This window comes from Wickerhamomyces ciferrii, contig 00065, assembly GCF_000313485.1.
Source record: "Wickerhamomyces ciferrii WGS project CAIF00000000 data, strain NRRL Y-1031 F-60-10, contig 00065, whole genome shotgun sequence".
NCBI classification, from domain to species: domain Eukaryota; kingdom Fungi; phylum Ascomycota; class Saccharomycetes; order Phaffomycetales; family Wickerhamomycetaceae; genus Hansenula; species Hansenula ciferrii.
The window spans coordinates 40,346-63,564 of record NW_011887675.1 but is presented as its reverse complement, the minus strand read 5'-3'; the positions used below and the strand labels follow the sequence as shown (position 1 = coordinate 63,564).

The window sequence follows — 23,219 nt, the reverse complement described above, 5'->3', positions numbered from 1 at the left end:
ATATAATAGAATTCTTAACGAACCTCATGGAACAGCAAATTTACTATAGAGTTGGGGTTCCAACTTCCATGCATATGATAAATCCATTCATGAACAATATATACTGATTATCAACGAAGATACTATCAAAGTGAGAACTGTAAATCTTTATTCATTTTCAACTTTATGTTACATGGTGTAATTGTCTGAGAAGATGAAACTGAAATCTGGATTATTCGTTCTATAGATCTCATTATTGTGATTCACTTGATTCGTGATTATATCCTCTTCGGTCTACCTGATCAGTTGGGAACTGTTGTATTAACTATTATACTTAGTCCTATAATTAATATTTGCTCAACCACATATTTAACGGGCAGACTTATATCACGATGAAACCAGGTACTGAGCTATAAAGAGAGGTATACATTCAGCTGGTATGGTATTCATTGTTCACTAGACAGTGGACACTGGACACAACGTCACTGCTTCCATTAAAATATATAATGCTTACTCCACTTCTTATCTCATGTTCGGCTTATGATCTCTATAATTTAATACTGCAAAGTGTCTTAAAATATTAAAGTGGTACGATTTTTACTTAAGCTCATATTACAAATATTGAAAAGTCTTTATGTATTAAGCAGTGAGTACTGAGCACTGAGAACTGAACAGCTTATAGAAACTACCAGACATCGTTCATGTATAGAAGCTATCTGTCAAGACGGAGCCCGGTATGTTTCATAAATGATAGGTCCCCATATCCTAATATATGCGTATAAACATTGTTTGTACCGTAGTATGTTTTGTATATGTGTTAGTGAATAGAGAACGTTTGATTGTTCGACCACATTGGTTCCAAGGTACGTTTGTGTAACAACTACAATTAATTTTTCGTTCTGACCTTCATCTAGATATTCCACGTACTTTTTCCAAAGCGCTGTACACAAATAAGAATGTTATACTATGGCGTTAAAGTAAGCGTTATATGATCAAAAATTATCAAAATAGATCTCTGAACTTTGAAGCTTGAACAATATATAGTTTTTAACTGCAGTTTCAAGTTTTTCTTTACTGCTGAATAATGAACTCACATTTCCCTTGCTCAGGTTTAGATATAATTTTTGATCTGATAGATACGAGTGGTGAAACAATAGAAAGTTCTATGATCTATAATTATCACATTTCTTTTGTGAGGAATTGCTCAATTTTTTCTCATCTAGTTTCTATTAATTAAGTTTAAACTATATACAGGTGTTCAAAATATGATAAATTTCACGTATTGAACAATCAAATTGACTTAACCATAATTGATCGTGCCCATGTTTATAATCCAAGGTTTAGAGCATGATGTTTATAGTTAAAACTAAATGGGCAATATAGCAAATTGCAATATATCATGTCTAGCTTTGAAACTAGTAGCAGGTCTTGTATGTTACAGTATTGCAGTTTGAGAGAGAACGATCTTCAACCTGTGGCAGTTACATTAACGTTATTTAACTTGTAATATTATCCCTGTACTTGAATCACTCAATTATTCTATATGGTGAGTCGTGACGTCTAATTCTATGAAGTTTCACCCAGGTTCTCTAGAAGTTCAGAAAACAGTTTTATTCATCAAAAGAACATTCACTATGTCTTAGAACTTACAGCGCGCGTGTTCCACTTCTGAGACACTAGATGTGTGATTATTCCCTGATCAAGATTAGAAGCAAGTTACAAAACTTGCAACTTGCACTTTCATTTCGTTGTACAGCTGACGTAGGTACTTCATGTTGAGGTTCGGTTAGAGCTTAGATTTCATGAGAATGGCTATATTTAATAAATCTTCGATGTTTGAGAAGTATAATCATAATTCTAGGAAAAGAAACGTAATTGAAATATATATAGATACTTCAAATTATCAATATGACATGCCGCATGTCCAATATTTTATTATCCGCTTGGAAAGTTTACGAATATGTGTACGTCCTTTTCCCAAGCTGCTGATATATCTGATAACTTTTACTGTTAAACTGAAAAGTGGTCAAGAAAACTTATATAATCGACTATATATTACAGGTAGTTAACTTGTTACATGTGTAATGTCATGTTTAAACGGTCAAAATATTGAATTACTATATTTACTTGATCTAGATCTAGCGGACCTTTGATCTTGAAATAAAGTTTTTGTGCATATAACGTTCGGAGAATTCCGCTGAAGCTAAATCAACATTTAATCCGTACTTAACTAAAGGTAAATTTAATGATGAGTTGAGTATTGACTATACGTTCGATTGATCATATCTTCAGCTTGATGGTAGTATTGTTCTGGTGTATACTAGACGATATATTGTAGGCACTTTTGTATCTATATGGGTTCAGCTCGGGGTTTAAACAGATAGATAATTAGTACTGAGATCTCAAAATCAACACTACACAAGCTTCTTTACAATACTTTTGAGACACGGGCGCCTCAGGTCCCAAAAAGGTCAATAGTACTGTTCAGTTGCAACTTGCTTATACTACTACTCATGATGGTCGGGTGCAGTATGCGCACTACGTCGTACTGTTGTTTTACAAATATACTAGCCTTTGGTGGTCATCAAGACAGTACATACTCGTCAATTTGGCTGAGGGAACTTCTGAGCCATGTATAATATATTGCAGCATCAAGTAATTATTGATTTTAATCTGCTGAAAACAACCAGTATTGTGCATCTTAACAGCCAAAAAAACTACTCTACCCATGTATAATCTATAACACAAAGTTCATCATTGGCTAACATCGCACTGCATTATTGTTTATTGAGCCGTTTGTGTCAACTTTTGCGCGCTTTCCTAAAATGATAGTAGACAGGAAAAAATTTCATGCAATTTCCAACACTTTCAAATCTATACGTATGCAACAAATTGTTGATGAAAAGAGTTATAAGTTATAACTTGTAAGATTCAGCATTTCGCTACTTTGAAGTACATTCGGCGTTTTTTACTCTCACGGCGAACTTCATCATGATTCATGATCTGAGACTGTGACCCTTGGTTAAGAATTACAAATTACAATATAGCTGCTGCACTGTACTACACAATACGCGCGCGTAATATTGTGAGGTGAGAAAACAAGAAACTTTAACATATACATATCACGCTAAGATCTATTGGCATGTAATCATTTGTAATTATTGAGGTCACACGTCAAACCACATTCGTAAAAAATTGGCGCTTTACTATGTGAAATCGATTCAGTATATAAGGCCGTTGGTCTTTGAGGTACCCTGAAGCTAAAATATACGGACTTATTATAGATATATACCAGCTACGTATAATAGAAAGACGTTAAGAATGGAAAGGTATATAGGCATTGAAAATATGGTCAAGCAAATCATCATATTTAAGACACTGATCTTGCGTTCAAGTTTACTCCGGTATCAAGTATTTCAACAGATCCAAGATCCCACCCCCACTGTGTTTTTCGGAATCTGAATCACTAAAGCATATTCACTGTGATCACTGTTCAGTATCAATTAGTAGTGCTTGTCAAAAAGGTACATATTACAGGGTCAATAAAAAAAAGTTGGTTGTTTAATGTGCGACAGCTTATAATACTTAAAGTAAATCAACTCCACAAACTTCAGAAGTTGAGGTCCCTAGTTAAACAGCTTAACCTTGCATTCGGTCGCCATTAAAACACCATATATTTCTAACATATCAGTTGATACCTCTTCAAAGTTGCTGCTATACTAAACTATTATTCATGAATCTTCTTAGTTTTAACTGCTACAACTCACATAAGAAATAACATTCACAAGTTACAACATTATCTTCCGCCAGCTTTACCAATCTGTTTTTGGAACAATTAATCAAGCGTATACGTCAACTAACTAATTTGGTCCGTAATCAAATCGTCATTTTGTCGATCATCTATCATAATTAATCTTCGAAAGTTAATTCATTTAACCACACACTATCCATATTAACAGCTAAATGACTTTCAAAGCTTCTAACAACGTGGCTTGAAGTATTGATGTACAAGAACTGAAACAGGAGCTGACTCAACACTTCTACTAGATGGATAAAATCACTAGCTCGGGACATTAATGATATTTTCTAGAGGGCGCTAGAAGGCCATATGATGTTGATACATTTCACAATCGGTATTATATATAGTCTTTACTGCAATTCGTACTGCTAGTGCTGTTTGCTGTTATTGAGTAGACATAATATACTTCATGGATTTTCATAATATATGCCAATTGCAACAAGATCCTATTGTGCATGACTATATATATGCTCTATATTCACAAGGCACAAACAATTTGACTGCAAATTTATAATACGCCTTAATATTATTGATCATTAACACAACTTGTGATCGTATAATTAATTCATATTGGAAGTACTTGGGACCCCATGGGCCAAAACGGCTTCAATTTGAACATAATATTGATCCTTCAGAATGTGCATACAGAAATTAATTATAATACGAATGTCACCTCTTGCTCCAAATCATTCAGGCGTTATTTATTGACTGCTGATAATATGGTAAGATACATTTATAAAGGCTTTTTTTTCAACATGGCCTATATAAGAAAATGTTGACAATTTAGAATCCCGGATCGTCCCTCCCTAATACTACCTATTCAGAACATCGGGATTCGGGAATCGGTATGTATATCGGACCGATGCGTACCCACTAACTCGAGCATGTATGTAGTTATAAGTTACTAGTTACTAGGTATATACTATATACTATACCAATTAATAAAGTCCGAAAAACTTACTTACCAAGTTATGTGAATCTTTGATGTACTGATACATCTTTTATAATTAACAAATATATGTGCTTGAACTGAGATCAAATCATTAAATATATATAGATCATGCAGGCATTGCTATATATACTTATTATACCGACCGACAAGCTGCAATGCTGTACCAATATACATTAATGGACTCAGCTACATTATATTATTGACTCTAGGAAATATATTATAGGCTTTATATTTTCAAAAGAATGATTCTAGATCAAACAATTGATTTATATCATAAGCTTTTCAAGTTTTTTACTGTCTCATATAACTTATATTAACTAATTCAAAAATTCAATTAACCGATCAGTCAGTTTATGCTTAATTCAAAGCTGTTCCAACTTCCAAGTTCAAACTTGAAAGTTAGCAGGGGCACGAGACAATTATATACATATACTTGTATGCCGTAAATCAGGAAGTACTACTATGTGTCCACTGTCTTCTGTTAGATCAACTTCATAAATATTCATGAAGCTTATAAGTTACAATCTGATCCAAATTCTAAAGTCATTACTGTGACCTATTAATACGTAGAAGCTAATTAATATAGTCGAGTAGTTATATTAGCCAGCAGATCCATATTGAACTTTGAGTTCCTCTACATTGGCCTTCGAAAGATGAGCCATATTAAAGTGCCGTATGGAAGCTCTTTAAATAAAACTCTCTGTAGAGAAATATTCTTGACTACATTGAATGTGCGTCGCAAGTTTATAGTATAATTTACATTTAAAATACAAAAAGAGGTACAGGACCAAGATTCAGGTATATTATTCATCAAGCCGGCGGTGATTCAAGGAACTTGTTTTAACGTAGGCGGTAGTTTTATGAAAAAAAATTAGTTGTAATAAATGACGCTAGAGGCTGTTACCGTGTACACGAACATGTATAACAAATGTTTTATAGGTCAGCTGTTTAATTTTCGGTTTCCTCCATGAATGTCATTATAAGTTACTTAATGCTACAACTAGATTTCAACTATTGCCGGCTACGTTTAACATCAATTATATGCAGTACTTCACCTTTTAACTTATTAAAACTTACTATATATATGTACTGTAACATACGCTCAAAATTCGAGCTGCTGGAAGTATCAGAATTCTGCTGTCATATAATTTATATGTTAGGTTATACCAACTTGTTCCTATTTATGTAAGTACTAAACGAGCGATCAAATCGGTAGTTAAATCATGATTTATCAGGACGTTGGAGAGGATCATTCGAGAATCAACTTTCAACTTTCAAGTATATCACACCTACAGCTAAGTGCACTTACACGCATTCAGATAAGCCATGTTTAGTTTAAGTAATTAACTTCAAAACTTGAAAGTTGAAACTAATTTTAAAGTGGAAATTCAATATTCTATGGAATGATAATGATAAGTTATAACATATTGAGCATAATTATATCGCCAAGCTAGCAAGTTATGGTACACAGAGTATAATATAGCTCGTTAACTTAATCAAAGCAATCATATTTGCACCACATATATATAAATCTCATGATTAGCTACGCTATAATTATCGCTTTAACGCAAACACAACTCTTGATCTTCAAAAACGTCAAATTACAAATATCTAATATAGCGTTATAACTTATAAGTCTTGACAGTGGTGTATCTTATACAGTTTGTATAATAAGGCGTCTATTTGACTTGAAGTCTCAAGTGGCGGGTGTAGATTGAAATATGAGAAGTAGTGATATTTGTAATGGAAACTAGCGGACTGTCAATCTCAATATACAAATGTAACGTCCTTTAAGATTTAAAATCAACTTTGTTTTCTATGATCTACCCTTGCCGATATTGATTATTTGGATCATAACCAAGAAATGCACATCATTTCCCCAGAAGAAGTTTTACCCATGAAAATATTCGTTCAAACTTGAAGCCAATATAATTATATATATAAAGATATACCTTTGACTTTTGCCTATACGTTCATTTCTTTTAATGGTAAATTTGGGTGACTTCGTCTCAAACAGCATTATCTATCCCTTGTCAAATGAAGGAGAGTCCCCCTGAGCTAATAATAAAAGCCATGTGTGGCGCCTGGCTCCTGACTGATCTTAACTTTTAATTAGCTGAAATTGACTGGTGCTTACTGCTGGCGGATACACTTTTCGTCAGTCTGCAAAGACTATCTTGTTTTGATGAGCATATATATATATATTGCTGTATATCGAATATTACGAACATCAATGTTAATACTTTCTGCAATTGATGTTCTGCTAACTTCTGATCATTTAGATAACAGCAGTTAGTACACATATCAGTATTATCAGATTGAAACTTGATTGGTAGGAGCGCGCCTGATAGCATATATATAGTAATATATAGTATATTTATAACGTACTAGGTTATACAAGCTCTGAAAACCTAAAATGTTGATTGATTAACATAAGTTTTGACTGTGTGTTCTTCTACCGTGTATTCTGAAGTGATTGATCAGTGGATCATATATTAGGTTTATAATTAATCTACATCTTATCTAGTATAATTATAAAAGCAATATCCCTGTGCGTATCGCGGGTGCTCAACTTCAAAATCAGAGCCAGGAACCTGAGTCCACGAATATCCATCATAAATTAAAATTTCCAAACTTAGCAAATCTTCCATGCGCGCAAATTAGTGCTCAGTTGAAACTTGAGATCAGTACAGTGAAAACTTTAATTGATCAGGATTCAGTATATAAAGAAAAGGTTTATTTATAAGCAAAGTGTGCCTTCAGCATAAACCAGCTATGGTATAATGATTGAAATCCAAGATCGTCTGTTATATGTAGGTATGCGTCTCAGGTTTGATGTAGTACATTTATAATTTATGATCCAATCTGAAAACATGTTCTTCGTGAGATGATCGGTTGTTGGACGTGGAGTTTCAACGTTGAACGCTCTGATCACTTCTAACAAATCGAATATTGAAGATGGTTCCCAAATTCCAATCTCACTGTGGATTTTGAACCGATCAAATGTCAAGACATCAGGCACGTACTACGCACTAGCTTACATCGATCACATGTAATCTGTAATTGCCTGTACCTTCTTTACATACAATTTTGATGATATTTATGTGAGAATGTGATTCAGGAATGCATGTAAGCTTCATTTTCATAGTCCATCTATATAACTTACGAACTTCCACGAGGTATTCTTTTGGATCGCTTGTTCGCTACTTGTGTTGATATAGATGATCGTGACTCTAGACTCCTAGAATCTATACGGTACCAGATAACAAGCTAAGTTGGTCGATTCATAGTATAGCATATATAAACCACATGTTTGATCAATTATTACAGTTTTAATATATTATATTAATCATGATATTGGCAATTGTGAAATACATGAATTCATTATCTTCACATACGTTATTTAGATGTATGGGGGGAAGATCCAAATTACGTGGATCTTGATCTAGATTGGTGCTAAAGTTACTCCTCTTAAATTCAACGATTTCTTCAATTATAGCATCCCTTAATTGATGATGCCTCGACGTTGTGGATTTCATCTCTGTCACCTCGGCATGAAGCACATGGTGATGGTAGATTTTACACTACCTAGTACCTACCGAGCTAGGCAGTTGGCCGCTGAGTCTGAGTCGTCAAGCCTAGATAAAAAACGGTTCCTCCAGTACTGTATAGCTCAGCATCATTAAATAGCAATGTCCAGTACACACGCTGATATTATTTTAGTATCTAGTGTCATTTTATATCATCTAATGTTCACTACGCTGAGTACCACAGTCCACTACACCAGTACTACCTAGAGGCTAGTACCGTCTATGGCAGCCTACTTTTCCTACCTAAAGAATCTGACTAACGTACTTGATGATTCCTATAAATTGGTACTTCTGAATCTTGGAAATATGCAGGCATGTGAATCTCTTTATGCGATGAGCGGCAACTCTAGCGCTCGCATATTACATCGATTGAAAATCTGAGTATATAAGTACTGCGTCTCCAGTTGTACATTTGAGATCTACAATGCGCTTCTTACAGAAGAAAGGTATAAATCGACGATACAGTTGCAACTTGCAGTGCACTCAAATTTTGAAATAAAGTTTTGATCTGAATTTTAGTGGGAGGCCGTACTTAATTGATTAAAACAGCTTAATATATTATACAGTTGTCAAATAAAAAAAGCACTTGAAGCCTTACAAATCACTGGGCCCAATTGAAGGTACGTATACGTTACAATTTGAAAAACGTTATCTTGGTAAACTTGCAAATTGTTTATACAGGTTACATAATACAGATACACTTTACATTTGGAGTCGCGTACGTATTGCACAGCGTCACAGACTCACAGCTTGTGCTGATCGCTGGTGGAAATTTAACCTTTAGGTAACTTCTTTGAAATACCACTCAAACTCGTTTTATCTTTATTATACGAGGATTTTTATGCTTCGATCTCAGATTGTAGCTTGTAAGTTGCAACTTGTAACTTCTTTTGAAGGTAAATGTTGCGTTTATTAGCGTTTGAACCATCAGCCATGTTGTGTTCTAGAATTTAAGATCAGATCCATAAGCTTTGGTCATGCTTAATTTGACCTTTGAGCCTACGTAGTACGTACTCTCCTTTAACATAACTTCCACTTCTTGTCGCGACTCGCCACTCACAGCTTGAGGCAAACTCGGATTATACAGGGGTACCTCAAAAAGTTCAATGAGCCTTGAGGATATTCGAGGAATTCGATCTTCAAGTTATAATTAATCGAGCTAAGTGTGTCAATCTCTATTTATAGCTCAGTAAGCTAGCGGCTAGAGTCATACTAGTTGCTCATCAACTGCTAAGTCCTGCTCTAACCTTGTAGGAGTTGATAATTTTGTTTCAAGAAATAGAGTGGATGGGGCGAGTATTTCCACTAGCTGTGAATCTTCGAAGTTCGAACTTCGTTGCACACAGCTATATACTTTTATAATATATAAGTTAAGTACTAGTATGTATATAGTATTAGGTATGAACCAGAGCTTTGAACATGAAAGATGTACGTTACTATATGCTTTTTGGTACCATTGGCAAGCAACTAAAGGTACATATATAGTAAGTGTAACGTGCAACGTACAAGACTCATGGAAGATTGCTTATTCTACCGTATTGTTATAATCTGATGAATACTATAAGTTATAACGTGTCGATAATTCAAGTTCTCCTTCATCGCATTCGTACTTTAGATATTCTAGATATCAAGCTTATAGTCATAAAATATATTGTGGTAATTATGGGTGATTTCCAAGTGAGATACTATCGACTCCTGAATCCAGCTAAAGGCTGAGATCTTTTGCTTTTCAATATGTAATATAGTATACGCTTTAGGGAATAATTGTTAATTGTAATTATGTGCTACCTGTTATCACGTACTGTGCAGCCTGTGCTGAAAAAGTACAGGATCATGCTGAACAATATTTGTGATAGATCTAGTTTGTACGATGTAATAGGTTCTAACTGCGCAATCGTACTTACTTGATATGTTAGCAGATACTAGAATAATTGTATAATTTACTTCGAATTTCACATGAATATTTGATCGAAATTCAATTATGACATTCTAGCAGCCATATATATATGTCGAATATGTATAGTATACGTGTACGTGTGGTCTCAGATTGATAGTCAATGATTTAAAAAGCTAAATATAGTATTAAATTACAGCTATCATAATCTTATAAAGTCACAGCTACTTCATGGTTTATATATAAGAGATCAAACAATATTCAAATGAGAGCTGATCGTGCTTTGATGAAGGTAATCATATTATTAGGCTTGAATTATTAATGAAGCGAGAGATTGGAAGGTACCATATTATAACAAGGTCGAGCCTTCAGGTTTCATATCATGTAAACGATATGTACGTTTGAAGATCAAAGAAAAACCCATGAATTGGAATTGGAACTTTAAAACCGTACACTCTTTTGACCATATTCGGTTGCGTACAGACAAACTACGACGTAACGATAGTACAGATGCAACTGTCATGAAGTTTTAAAGATCAAGATTCAAGATTGATCGTCTTGATCAATACTACGTGGCAGTTGGTACCAGGTAGTTAGAGTATGCTACTCAAACACTTAAGCAGGCCCCAAACTTCGACTAATTATGAGTCTAAATATTATCTTAATTAATGGCTCGCTAATTATCTCTATTCATCGTGGGATCGAGTTTTTTTTTGCCCTAGAACTAGAAGCTTGATTGGTAATTACTATCATGAGATATGAGATAAACAGATAAATGAGGGAAAAATTATTAAATCATATAGTAGATACTAACTGAGTCCTGGCTGGCTAGTAGCTAGTAGCTACTCCTTAAGTTTATCATAGAAGAAATTCTACAAAGTGACATACACTGATTTTCGGAGTAATTTTGATTGATCAATATGTACGTAATATGTGAGCATACTTATACGCTAAAGGAGTTAACGAATCTAATGATCCTAGATCTCGTAACCAAGCACAGCTACCTGGTAACATAGTGTTGACTTAAGCTGAAAGCTGTACCTGGTCTGGATTCTGTATGAGGTCAATAGTCAACAGCCTTTTTAAACGAAACAACCAAGATCAATCGCTGTACATATTACTCAAGATGTTCTTCTAGAATACTAGTGCTCTTTGGTATTCACAAATTAAGGATTTTGTTTGGCTTTGGTGTGATTCTTTATATTTACGTACAATCTTGAACAAGTCAGATTGGTCTATCCGCCTTAGAATACATTATGCATTACAAGGATATAATTTTGAAATCTGTAAACTTGTACATTTACATGCATGTTATAGATTTCACTGTTTCAAACTTCAAACTTCAAAGAGTTCTGAATCCTGATCAATAGCATTGAAATTTGGGGATGTACGTAATACGTATATTCATGATTCATGAATCATCATCATCAATAAATCATCGCTCTACTTATGAAAATTAGTTACAACTTACGACCTGACAAAAATTTTGTCATACTAGTTGGACGTCCACTCTAAAAGTACTTTATTAGCGTATACGTATAAGCTGGTATGTCTATATCATATTGTTTGACTTGATCCCCTGCACTAATAACTGAAAAGTCCTTAGGCATCCTGCCATGAATCGTGATTGGGAATCTGGTGTATTCAGGAATCAGGATCAATCATCAATCATCATACGTACACATCTAATTGAATATTCGAACGATGTCTTACAATCTGTAGACTTTGTGTACAATATTATATGTATTATGTATTATGTACAAGTTCTAGATTATATGAGCATCTTATTTATCAGAACGTACCAATACTACAGAAATTACACCTACAGAAGATTCTTGATCTTGTAGATCTGGTACTAACAACTTGATTAATTGAAGTTAATCTCATGTCAAAATGTTAAAAATTCCGGTCTTAATCGGGTGGATTATCATAATGACGTTAAACAAAAGAGTACTCTTCAATACAATGGGACAAGGACCAAGGTACAAGGCTACAAGTAATTACAGCGTATTATTTTAAGCTGCTCTGCTCTTTTCAGTGGGTGTCAAGATCAGTCTGAAGTCTGAAGTCCTTTGAATTCAAACGAATTTGCTTTGCTTGAAATTGTGTACCTATTAAAGTGAAATACTTAACTGATCTGAAACTTGTTATGATATAGCAGTATGAATTTGCCCATGTATAAATGTAACAATATCTGAGCTCTATACGCAGCTACGTAAAATCTATAGATATAGTTTTAGTTTCTCGTATATTATCATAGCTTATTGAAATGCTAAGTGCAAATTCTTGATAAACGTCATTTACGTGCACTAACAGTAGCAGTGAAACTTCTGTTGTGCATTGTATATTGTATATTGTATATTACATATAACATCGACGGCGTATATATTGGTGCTACTAAGTTACATCTGCCTTAAAAGATTTGACGCATGTTCATTTACAAGTAGCTGACAGGGCTAGCCTATAATTTAAGTTTAACTTTACTAACCAAAGTTAATTTAGAATTTTGTATAGTACCCCCCTTTATGTAATACAGATACGTGATGATGAGCTTCAAGTACCAAATACATACGATACAATAAGCATAACTTTCGAATCCACAAGCCTTAAAAGCGTGACAATGTAGATTTTTAAGAAGTTAGTATTCAATTTGATAACTCAATTCAACAAGCTGTCAAAGTTAACTTTAATTCCCGATTACAGTTTGTTTGAATATTTGGTACCATTAAATGCACAATAACATTATTGATTAGTGAAGCCTTAGGAAACAAAGTTTAAAGATTGCTAATTATTATTATTTCGCTAAACAAATCCTATCTTAGGAGACTTTAATATTTTTGAGGCAAGATTCAGTTAAAGGTTAAAATTGAGCTCATTTAGTTGATCTTAAACATTTTTTAGATGTTGTTGATCTTGTAGCTCATATGCTATCTTTGGTATCACTTAAAGCAATGATAGAATGGATTAGAATGCTTTGAATAAGTAATCTCGATACAACCTAGACCTCTTATAGATATCAGATTTATCTTGAACTTCAGAAATACAGCTAATTTCACGCATTTCTTTATTAAGGAGTACATTATATTGGAAATTGAAGATCTTATTAATCCCCAGTACTTAACTTCGAAATTTATTCAACCGGGCTCAATGAGTTTAAGCGATATTATTTCATATACTTGAATTGACATATGGTCCAAATATCTATTTAACCCTTATTTGGATATTTGGATAATGAAGATCTTTATTATTATACTTACATTACCATATTGAGGGCCCCCTCGAGGATATATGCTAAATATGTTCATGATCTCATCAATATTACATACTAAATGAAAACCAAAGATACCTTGAAAACCCGTGATGATATAAAACAACAAGTGCTCCATAAGCGTACAGCAGCTTAACCAACTCGTATGTAAGTGATTAAAGCTAAGTAGAAAACACTCCCATGTAATTTTTATTAATTTTGAGTTTCAAAATTTTACAATCACCCAATCAAAACATTAATACCCATTAATTATAAATATACATGTATATATTAAACAATACTTCTTCCTTCAATTTGATATTCCATTTTTAAAATTCTTTATACCCTTTTATTCAATTTCTTTTTACGTCTATTTAATAAAGAATCACGATTTATATTATTTTTAACAATTTTACCAGGAGTTAAAGATTTTAATGATTTAACTTGTAATCCAATATCTTTAAATTTTTTAACATCATTTTGTTTTTTATGAAATTTTTTTAAATTATTTAATTTTTCTTGTTGAGAAATTTGTTTTTCAAATTCTTTTTGAATTAATTCTTCTTCAATTAATTTATTATATTCTTTAATCTCTTTTTCTTTTGATCTTTTTTGTTCTTGTTGTTGTTTCAATAAATCTTGTTCTTCTAATTCTTTTAATTTTATCTTTCTAAGTTCTTGTTGTTTAGCAAATCTTTCTTGTTGTTCAATCCTTTTCTGTTTAGCTAATTTTTGTTCTTGTTTTATTAATTCTTTTTGTTTTTTACTATCTTCTTCATATTGTTGTTTACCCGTTCTTACGCTTTCTTCTTCTGGTGCATCATCGCTATCACTATCACTATCATCTTCACTATCATCTTCTTCTTCCTCTATAGCTTCTTCTTCTTGATCTTCTTGATCTTCTTGATCTAAATCAGAATGTTCATCAGCTGTATGAAATTCATCTTCATCAAATTTCTTATGACTTTTCTTCCCACTTGGTGAAGAACTTGCTATACTAGAACTTGATCTTCTAACACCCATTATTATAACCTTCTTTATCAATAAAAGTTAAACCTTTCTGAAATCAAATGATCTGTATTTCCCTAGTATAAGAAGATGAGATGAGCTTAAATTTTTTTATTAATTTTCAAAATTTGATTATGTCATCTTTATTATGTAATGATTAGGTAATATGTGGTACTTTAAATACAATATAATTGATAAACATTGTTAGTAAGTAATAGCTGAAAAAATCATAAAATCTGTAATATTGCTTTAACTTTATAATGAATATAATATTAATTGCTATTTCAAACTTTTTTTTTTCAAGATTTTGAGATTATTTCAATTTTAAACCATATATAAAATTATTAAAGTGTACTTCATTTTAAAAATTCAAAAATTGGTGAAAAAAAACATGGAAAAATTGTCAAAAAACCAAGTTTATCCAATTATTGAATAAAAACTACATTAATCAATTAAAAATAAACAAATTATTCCATATTAAAACTAATTTTATTCAAAAATATTGAAAAGCGTGCGAATACCGGAAAACTCCCATATATTATAAACCCAAAACCCCCATAAAAATAAAAATAACCATTAACAATTGAAAACCCATAAAAAAATTAACTAAATGAACTAAAATATAACCATAGAACTGAATGCTGTCATAAGTTTCATATCATAAGAGTACATAATCTGTGTGTGTGTGTCATAATCATTAAAACAACTTCATATTATGATCAAATTTTTCCTATTGTTTGAATATTGCTTTAAAAATGATTGAATCTTTAATAGTCTATAAAATGAATGCAAATGTTTTGTTGGTATCATAATGCTGCTAATACATAGATCTATAAGAAAATATTCAAGCAGTCCATGGCCAAAACCAACCATAATGAGGACAAAAATCTTCACCAAGTAATCTTTGAGCATTATCACCTAATAAATAACATAACAGAGCTCTAAAAATTAAAGCTAATAATTGAGAATCACCAGTGACTAATAAAATAATCAACAGTACTAATGTCAGTAACAGACTTAATCCAACAAAAATTTGTCTATATCTACCAATTAAATCATAAGCAGGACCACCAGGACCATTTCCAGGACCATTATAAAATCCACGATTTGGTGAATTTATAGGGGAACCAATTGGAGAAATTAAAGGTTGTCTTTCAGGATCAGGTAAAGGTTGTCTTTGATCAGGTTTACCAATGATATATCTTAAAAATTTAACTAATCTTGCCATTGTTGTTATATTAACCAGTGGCGAATTCAGTAAATCATTTGGCAGTGGTGATAATTGATCATTTGGTAATGTTTGTAAAGGTGGTGTGATTGGAATCAAAGCTTGAGAATTCATTGTATCTTGAGGTGGTAATTCTTCTGAAGTTAATTCTTTTGCATTTGCAAAATCTTTTGAAATCATTGAAGTTGTTGATTGTGGGTTATATATATCTAAAGCACTTTTAAAAGTTCCAGTTTTTGCAGTTTCAAAATCTGCACTTTGAATTTGATCTTGATGTGTTTGATCAACATCATCATTGTCATCACCATCATTGTCATTATCATTATCAAGATCTTCAATTTCTTTACCTTTCTTTTTAGATTTATAACCTTTTGGTAAGAAAGTATAATTTTGGAAAATTTGATCAGAAATTGAAGTATAATTTTGATAATTATTATTTAATTTATTAATTGTAAAATTTTTATCAGTTAAAGCACTCAATCCACCATTATTATTATATTCACTATTATAATCATCAATTCTTTCTAATTCTTCAATCTTGGGACTTTGTGTCTTGGAATTGGAACTAATGACATCAATAATATCTTCATGATCATGATCATGATCATTATTATTATATAATGGATTTTTTTTGATAAATTGTGACATAAATGAATAGACTCTTTGCTAATATGATGATGTATGATTTGAAAATCACAACCAACGTTAATCTAAATTCTTTAGAACTTTTAAGAACTAAATTTTGTCTAAAGATTTCCATTCTTCGGCTGTTGTTGTGATCTAAATTTTTTTCAAGTATAAATTTTTGACACAAAACCGAAATTCATTATGTATGCAGTTGGATCTAAATTTTTAGTCTATGTTGATTAAGGTACTTACATAGTACGATCATAAAGCAAACTAAAATTAGATTTATGAACTAAAGCAAGTGAAGAGAAGTTAGGTTAAGTTTTGCTTTGAGATCAGATTTGATTATCGTAGAGCAATACTACTAGTTTATGACAAAATCGGAGAAATACAATAAACAATTTGAAACTAAACAATAGAAATATTCATACAATTTGAAAATCGAAAATAAATATCATTCATTTTGAAAGAAACTATTCTCATAAAGTTTCTTGTTTTTAGTTTTGTTGAATGATTTTTTTGTTTTGAATTTTTTTGTAAGACAAATATTTAGACAAATATCAGATCTTTGATCACCAGTGATCAACAATGAAAGCACAACTTAGTAATATAGACTTAGCCTATAATCTTTCATCTATTTTCTATTATAATTTTGAAGCAAAAAAAGTTGGAAATGAACTGGGCGGCTAAAAACAACATTATAGCGCTGTATAACCACCATCAACACGAATATCAGTACCAGTAACATAAGAAGAAGCATCTGAAGCTAAATATAAATAAGCACCAACCAATTCTTTTGGTAAAGCTTCTCTACCCATTGGAATTAATGACCACCATTGTTTTTTCAATTCAGAATCAGCAAATTTAGTTAATTCTGTGGCTATATAACCTGGTGACACGGTATTAACTCTTGCAAAACCTGACCATTCAACAGCTAATGATTTAGCAAAATGAATAACTGCAGCTTTTGCAGCATTATAACCAGATTGCATTTGTGGGATATTTACAACATGACCAGACATTGAAGCAGTTATAATATAAGTACCAGTACCTTTTTTTTTAAAAATTTTACCAATAGCTCTTGAAAGATAATAAATAGAATTTAAATCTAAATCAATAACATCTTTCCATTCAGTATCATCAGATTGATCCAAAATACCACCACCAGTCCAAGCTTTACCAGCATTTGAAACAAATATATCAATAGTACCAAAATCTAATTCAATTTGCTTTATAGCTTCATCAATAGATTTAAAATCAGTTAATGAAACTTTATAAGCTTTTGCTCTAACACCATATTTTTCAGAGATTTCTTTAGCTTTATCATCAGCAGGATGAGAATTATACCAAATTGCAACATCAGCACCAGCTTGAGCATAAGCTTTAGCAACTTCAAGACCAATACCAGTTGAAGAACCAGTAATACTGGCGACTTTGCCCTTTAGACTGAATAGGTCTAGTACGTTATCAGCGATTTGTGGGAATGGTTGAGGAGTATCCAATTGAGTAGCCAATGTTTTAGACATGATGATTTGTTGATAAATAAAAGTAAATAAAAGTAAATAAAAGTAAATAAAAGTGGAATCCCCTGAGTTTTTATATTTTTGATATTTTAATACGTATTCGAATTCGACTTGTATGCACTTACGTAATTTAAGAATATGTCAGAACACAAGAGAATAAGCACTAAAATGGGTATAATTGATGGGTTTTTTTAGTAAAATGGTGGAATTCTTGATGAAATATTCATTTAAACAAACATTTAACATTAAAATCATCAATTAATACCATATTTTACCCTATTTATCAACTATAATTCACATATTCATCACCATTTCTCGGGTTCCTTAAGTTGCTATCACTATGCAAAACCGAGCATTACTGAAAAGTTTTAAACATAGATACAATTATAGGGCATAATGAAATAAAGAACACATAAAAAAACACAGAGACATTTAATTTAAAGGGTTTTAAATCTCATAATACAATCGCTTATCATCACCATCTTTCTTTTCTATTATTCTTTATTTAAGTGCTGCCGATTCTGTCCCAACCACGATTAGATGAATAAAATTGATCTGATAGTGATTTGAAAATTTTTGATAAAATATATATTTTACTTTACATTTCACTAAAAAATACCAGATTTACAAGTGATTAACTTAGATCAAGTAGTACTCTGTGGAATCTGGATGTCTAATACTGAATCCACTTTCAATGATAGTCTGAAGGATATCTTATTTGGTTCTGTATGTTAATACTCATATTATTCCCCGGTGATATTATGACTCAGATCAAAAAACTAACATGTCCAAAAGTTATCAGGATGTACTGGTAAAACCATTGAATATCCCTTCGATACTATAAAAGTTAGATTACAATCTCAACCACATGATCAACCTTTAAAATATTTAAATACTATAGATTGTATCAAAAAAACTTATAAATCTGAAGGTTTCCATGGATTTTATAGAGGTTTAACTTCACCAATTATTGGTGCAGCTGCTGAAAATGCTTGTTTATTTGTTACATATAATTTAACTCAAGATTTTATTAAATCTCATGTGTTGAATATACCCAAAGACCAAAAATTACCATTAAATTATTTAATCGTTGCTGGTGGGTTTAGTGGGATTGTTGCATCTTTTATATTAACTCCAATTGAATTAGTTAAATGTAAAATTCAAGTTGAACATGTTTATTCTAAAGAAGATTCCACTATATTAAAACAAATCAAGAAAATTTATAAACAAACTGGTATAAAAGGTTTTTGGTTTGGTCAAACTGGTACTTTGTTAAGAGAATGTGGTGGTACTGCATCATGGTTTGGTTCATATGAATTTATTTCATATAATTTAAAAAAATTAAGATCTCCTTCTGCCCCAGATAAGATTGAATCAACTATACCAGAATTATTAATAAGTGGTGCAAGTGCAGGTATAATGTATAATTTATCATTATTTCCAGCAGATACAATAAAATCCAAGATGCAAACAAGTTCAATTATAAATCCAAATGAACAATTAAATTTTATACAAACTGGATTGAAAATTTATAAATATAGTGGATTTAAAGGATTCTATACTGGTTTAGGAATTACTTTAACAAGAGCTATACCTTCAAATGCTGTTATTTTCTTTACTTATGAACAATTAAAGAAGACTTTTACATAGATTGTACAAAGTGGTTATAGATACATATACATATATATTCATACTTTTAATGAACCTTTTCTTGATTTAATCAATCTTAATAATTTAATACTAACTTGAGTTAATTCTTCTTTGAAAAAAAACAAGAATGCAGCAGTCAAGACAGATTGTGATAATTTAACATTTAATCCATTATAAAACCCTTGTAATCCTTCTTTGGAATAAATTTGTTTAATTAATCCAATAATTGTTTTTTCTTTATTACCTTCACCATCATTTTTCAAATGCATACGAGATTTTAATGTTATATAAGGATATGTTGATCCAGTTGCTAACAATTTCCCCAATGCACCAATGAAAAATGCATGTAATGAAGTTATACCTTTTCCCCCTCTTCTTTTATTAATAAAATTTTTCAATTGTTCAAATATAGTATATTGAATAATTGGATTCAAAACAAGAATTAATGCAGGTAAAACACCAGCAAATAATGTACCAATACCATCATTTTGAATAATTTGAATAATTGTTTGTAAAGTATTTGAATTTTTACCTGAATCTCCATTTTTAACAGTCATTCTTGTATTTGCAACCCAAATTGGATTACATGAAATACAAGTAATTGAACCGGCAATAGCACCAGTTATAATACTTTCAAATGATGAAAGACCTCTAGAACCACCATTGGATCTTGAAGCTTTAGAAGTTAATAAAGTTTTAGTTATAGATTCATAAAAATAATAATAAACTAAATTATTTAATGAAATTCCAAAAATTGCACTTTCTAAACCTGAATAAAATCCTTTAAAACCTTCATTTTTCCAAAGATATTTAGCTGCATTTAATGTTGAAACTTTCCCCTTCTTTTCATTTGCACCATCATCATTTGAATTATCTTGAGTTTTAGATGATTTGGTTTGTGCTAATGTTGATAGCGTAACTAATGGATAAGTAACAGCCATACTTAAAGCACCACCAATACCACCGGCAAGGGCATGAGCCACAGGGTCTGCATCCAATCTATCAGCCATATTTCAAATCCTTCTTATCGAAACCCCTTTAATCAACTTGTCTTTGTTATTCAATTGTTGTTCAATTGTTCTTCAATTGTTGTTGAATGTTGATTATTCCCCAGGTCTTTTCAATATCTTTCCAATAATCCGAACAAACAATTAAAAAACTACCCAAAGAGGAAATTACCTGTTTCAGAAGAATCCAGATTTTTATCACCAATAAGAAATTGAAAATTTATAACTAAAATAAGCATTTTAAGCAGGTTTTGGAAATACAACAACTTCATCAAACGACACTAAAAAAGTTACAACTGTGTTAAAGAAACTACTTTATATATTATGAACAGATCAGCTCCTTTCCAAGCATTCCTACAGAACTTTTGGTTCATTTCTTCCTTAGCTATTGGATCTATTTATGCAACAAAATCATGGATTGAATATAATAGAGAAAAACAATTTATTCCTGAACATTTTACAAATGATGAAAATAATGAAAATGATATAAATTCTGGTAAATCTGTTCAAGATAATATTGCTAAAATTAAACCAGGTTTTGCTGAAAGTACTGGTGAATATAAAAGAAAATCTGAATTTGAAGGTGCTGGAAATTCTTATTCTTCAAGAAGAGGTGGTGATAGATTTAGTGGGATATTAGATTTTGGTGGTTCAACAAAAAATTAAATGATTTAAAATGATAAGATGAGTTGTAAATAGTATGACGTATAATATATTTAATGAAGGTTATGGGTAAAATAAACTACTACTTAATAAATTGTAATAAAAAATAACACATAATTATAATTATTCAGCTTATACATAAAACACAATTATAGGAATATTTGAAGTACTCCTATTTGAAGAACTAAAAAAAAACTTTACCATAATAGACAATCTTTTGACTAATTTACAAAATCAAAAAGATATAATAGTTAACTAATAACCCCTAATCTTTCTTTTCAAAATAATCAGACATTTCTTGATCTAATTCTTCAAGTGTCTTTTTGGCTGGTTTTTTATTCTTTGGTTTATTAGCTTGTTTTTTAGCACCATTTTGATTTGGTTTATTTGAAGTTGAAATAGTTTTTTCACCACCTTTCTTAGAACCAGCTTTTAAACCTTTTGGACCTTTTGGTTGAGTTGTTGGAACATTAGCAGCAATTCTTGAACTTAATGGTCTTTTAGTTGGATCAATAATTAATTCTAATTTTAATTTTTGTGATCCACCATCAATTGGAGCACCATTGTATTTTTCAACAGCTTTTGATGCATTAGCTGCTGATTTGAAAATAATTGTAGCAATACCTTTTGATTGACCTTTTTCATTATATGATAAACCAACACTTGCAACACCACCAACTTGAGATGCAAAAAAATCCTAAAAAATAAAAATGTTAATCATCTAAATCCTAAAAACTATAAAAAATTGAAAATAATTTGTTGAAAATTTCAATAATAAAAGATTATGAGAAAACATGAAAGATAGAAGTTACACCATAGACTTTGATCCCACTTCACTAGTAAAATATTATGAACTTATGATCCCAAGGTTTAATATGATAATTTGTGTAGAAATTTATAATGTGTTGTGATTTTACCAGGAAAAAAAAATAGCTACCCAAGAGAAATACTTATCAAATTTAATCCTAAATCTGTGTTTGGTTGATTCTTCTTTGAAATTTATCGTGAATATTGGAGTTTATACGGATATAACATATATCATTGGTAACCTTCATCTTAAACTTGTTTAGAGCCCAAAACTTCTTTCAATTTAGCAAAAAAATAACAAAAATTGAAAACACAACCAAAGAAGATACATCGTATCAAACACCGACAAATAGGTTCAAATTGTTTTGATAAGATCAAACCAGAAACAAAAAAATTGGTTAAACTTTTAAATCTTGACATCTGCTCCAACAATGGATATAGATTCATTTAGTCAAGATTTTTGGAATCAACTCATAATAAAACAATGTAAAAACATAGTAACAAATATCTTAAATGAGGATCCAAGTTTAACCAAAAGAAGGAAAACCTCTAGCCAAAAACAAAAAAAAATTCCAGGTTATCGAAGAATCAAAATCATGAACTTCAACATCATAAAGACCCGTAGAATAAAAAAAAAACACAAAGGATAGAGTAGAAATGAGGCTAGAAACAACTCTTTGCATTCAAATTCTGATATTCCAAACTCTTTTAATTTGTGGATTTGTGTTTTTTAAATGCTTACCGCCCAAATTCCAAATGGAATATAAGTAAAAATATCACATCATAAAAATTTACAGGCACAAATATTATCATCTTGGATCAAGAACAAAATTTTCACATCATCATGAAGCGGAAAAAGTCACATGGACAAAGGAAAATATCTATCAAATGATGAATTACCAAATAGATGGTAAAATAACCAACATTTTTCATAATCTCTCACATTCTCAACAAACAAACAAAATTATTCCCATCATTTCATTATACTGAACATACCTTGATAGCGTCTTGTTTGATATCTCTTGGTAAGTGGTAGACAACGACTTTATTAGCGTAAGAAGCGTCTAAAACTGAAGAATCTCTTTTTGGAGCAGGACCGGTTGGGGTCTTCTTGACAGGTTTACCAGCTTGTTTACCAACTTGTTTACCGACTCTAGCCTTAGCGACTGGAGCTTTCTTCTTGTTGAATTGTCTCTTTGGTTTTGAGGACAGGATTTCGTCTAAGGATTGGTCTAAAGCGGACAT

General features: G+C 31.4%; 7 protein-coding genes across 7 annotated transcripts; 2 read left to right on the top strand and 5 right to left on the bottom strand.

Moving 5' to 3' along the window:
- Positions 1-13,800: 13,800 nt before the first annotated feature.
- BN7_2602 (Translation initiation factor IF-2) lies at positions 13,801-14,484 on the bottom strand (the record flags this gene model as incomplete). Its single annotated transcript, XM_011276797.1, has 1 exon — positions 13,801-14,484. One exon carries the CDS (start codon positions 14,482-14,484, stop codon positions 13,801-13,803), a length of 684 nt encoding a protein of 227 aa, XP_011275099.1.
- An 829-nt stretch (positions 14,485-15,313) lies between these two features.
- BN7_2601 (uncharacterized protein) lies at positions 15,314-16,345 on the bottom strand (the record flags this gene model as incomplete). The annotated part of the gene is made up of 1 exon (XM_011276796.1): positions 15,314-16,345. The coding sequence occupies one exon, from the start codon at positions 16,343-16,345 to the stop codon at positions 15,314-15,316; it is 1,032 nt and encodes a 343-aa protein (XP_011275098.1).
- A 677-nt stretch (positions 16,346-17,022) lies between these two features.
- Positions 17,023-17,850, bottom strand: BN7_2600 (SDR family oxidoreductase; the record flags this gene model as incomplete). The annotated part of the gene is made up of 1 exon (XM_011276795.1): positions 17,023-17,850. The coding sequence occupies one exon, from the start codon at positions 17,848-17,850 to the stop codon at positions 17,023-17,025; it is 828 nt and encodes a 275-aa protein (XP_011275097.1).
- Positions 17,851-18,015: 165 nt separating this feature from the next.
- On the top strand, positions 18,016-19,497 carry ORT1 (Ort1p; the record flags this gene model as incomplete). Its single annotated transcript, XM_011276794.1, has 2 exons — positions 18,016-18,019; positions 18,650-19,497. The coding sequence occupies 2 exons, from the start codon at positions 18,016-18,018 to the stop codon at positions 19,495-19,497; spliced, it is 852 nt and encodes a 283-aa protein (XP_011275096.1).
- Positions 19,498-19,535: 38 nt separating this feature from the next.
- Positions 19,536-20,507, bottom strand: BN7_2598 (Calcium-binding mitochondrial carrier protein; the record flags this gene model as incomplete). Its single annotated transcript, XM_011276793.1, has 1 exon — positions 19,536-20,507. One exon carries the CDS (start codon positions 20,505-20,507, stop codon positions 19,536-19,538), a length of 972 nt encoding a protein of 323 aa, XP_011275095.1.
- Positions 20,508-20,828: 321 nt separating this feature from the next.
- On the top strand, positions 20,829-21,170 carry COI1 (Coi1p; the record flags this gene model as incomplete). The annotated part of the gene is made up of 1 exon (XM_011276792.1): positions 20,829-21,170. One exon carries the CDS (start codon positions 20,829-20,831, stop codon positions 21,168-21,170), a length of 342 nt encoding a protein of 113 aa, XP_011275094.1.
- A 262-nt stretch (positions 21,171-21,432) lies between these two features.
- On the bottom strand, positions 21,433-23,219 carry YRA1 (RNA-binding protein YRA1; the record flags this gene model as incomplete). Its single annotated transcript, XM_011276791.1, has 2 exons — positions 21,433-21,864; positions 22,971-23,219. 2 exons carry the CDS (start codon positions 23,217-23,219, stop codon positions 21,433-21,435), a joined length of 681 nt encoding a protein of 226 aa, XP_011275093.1.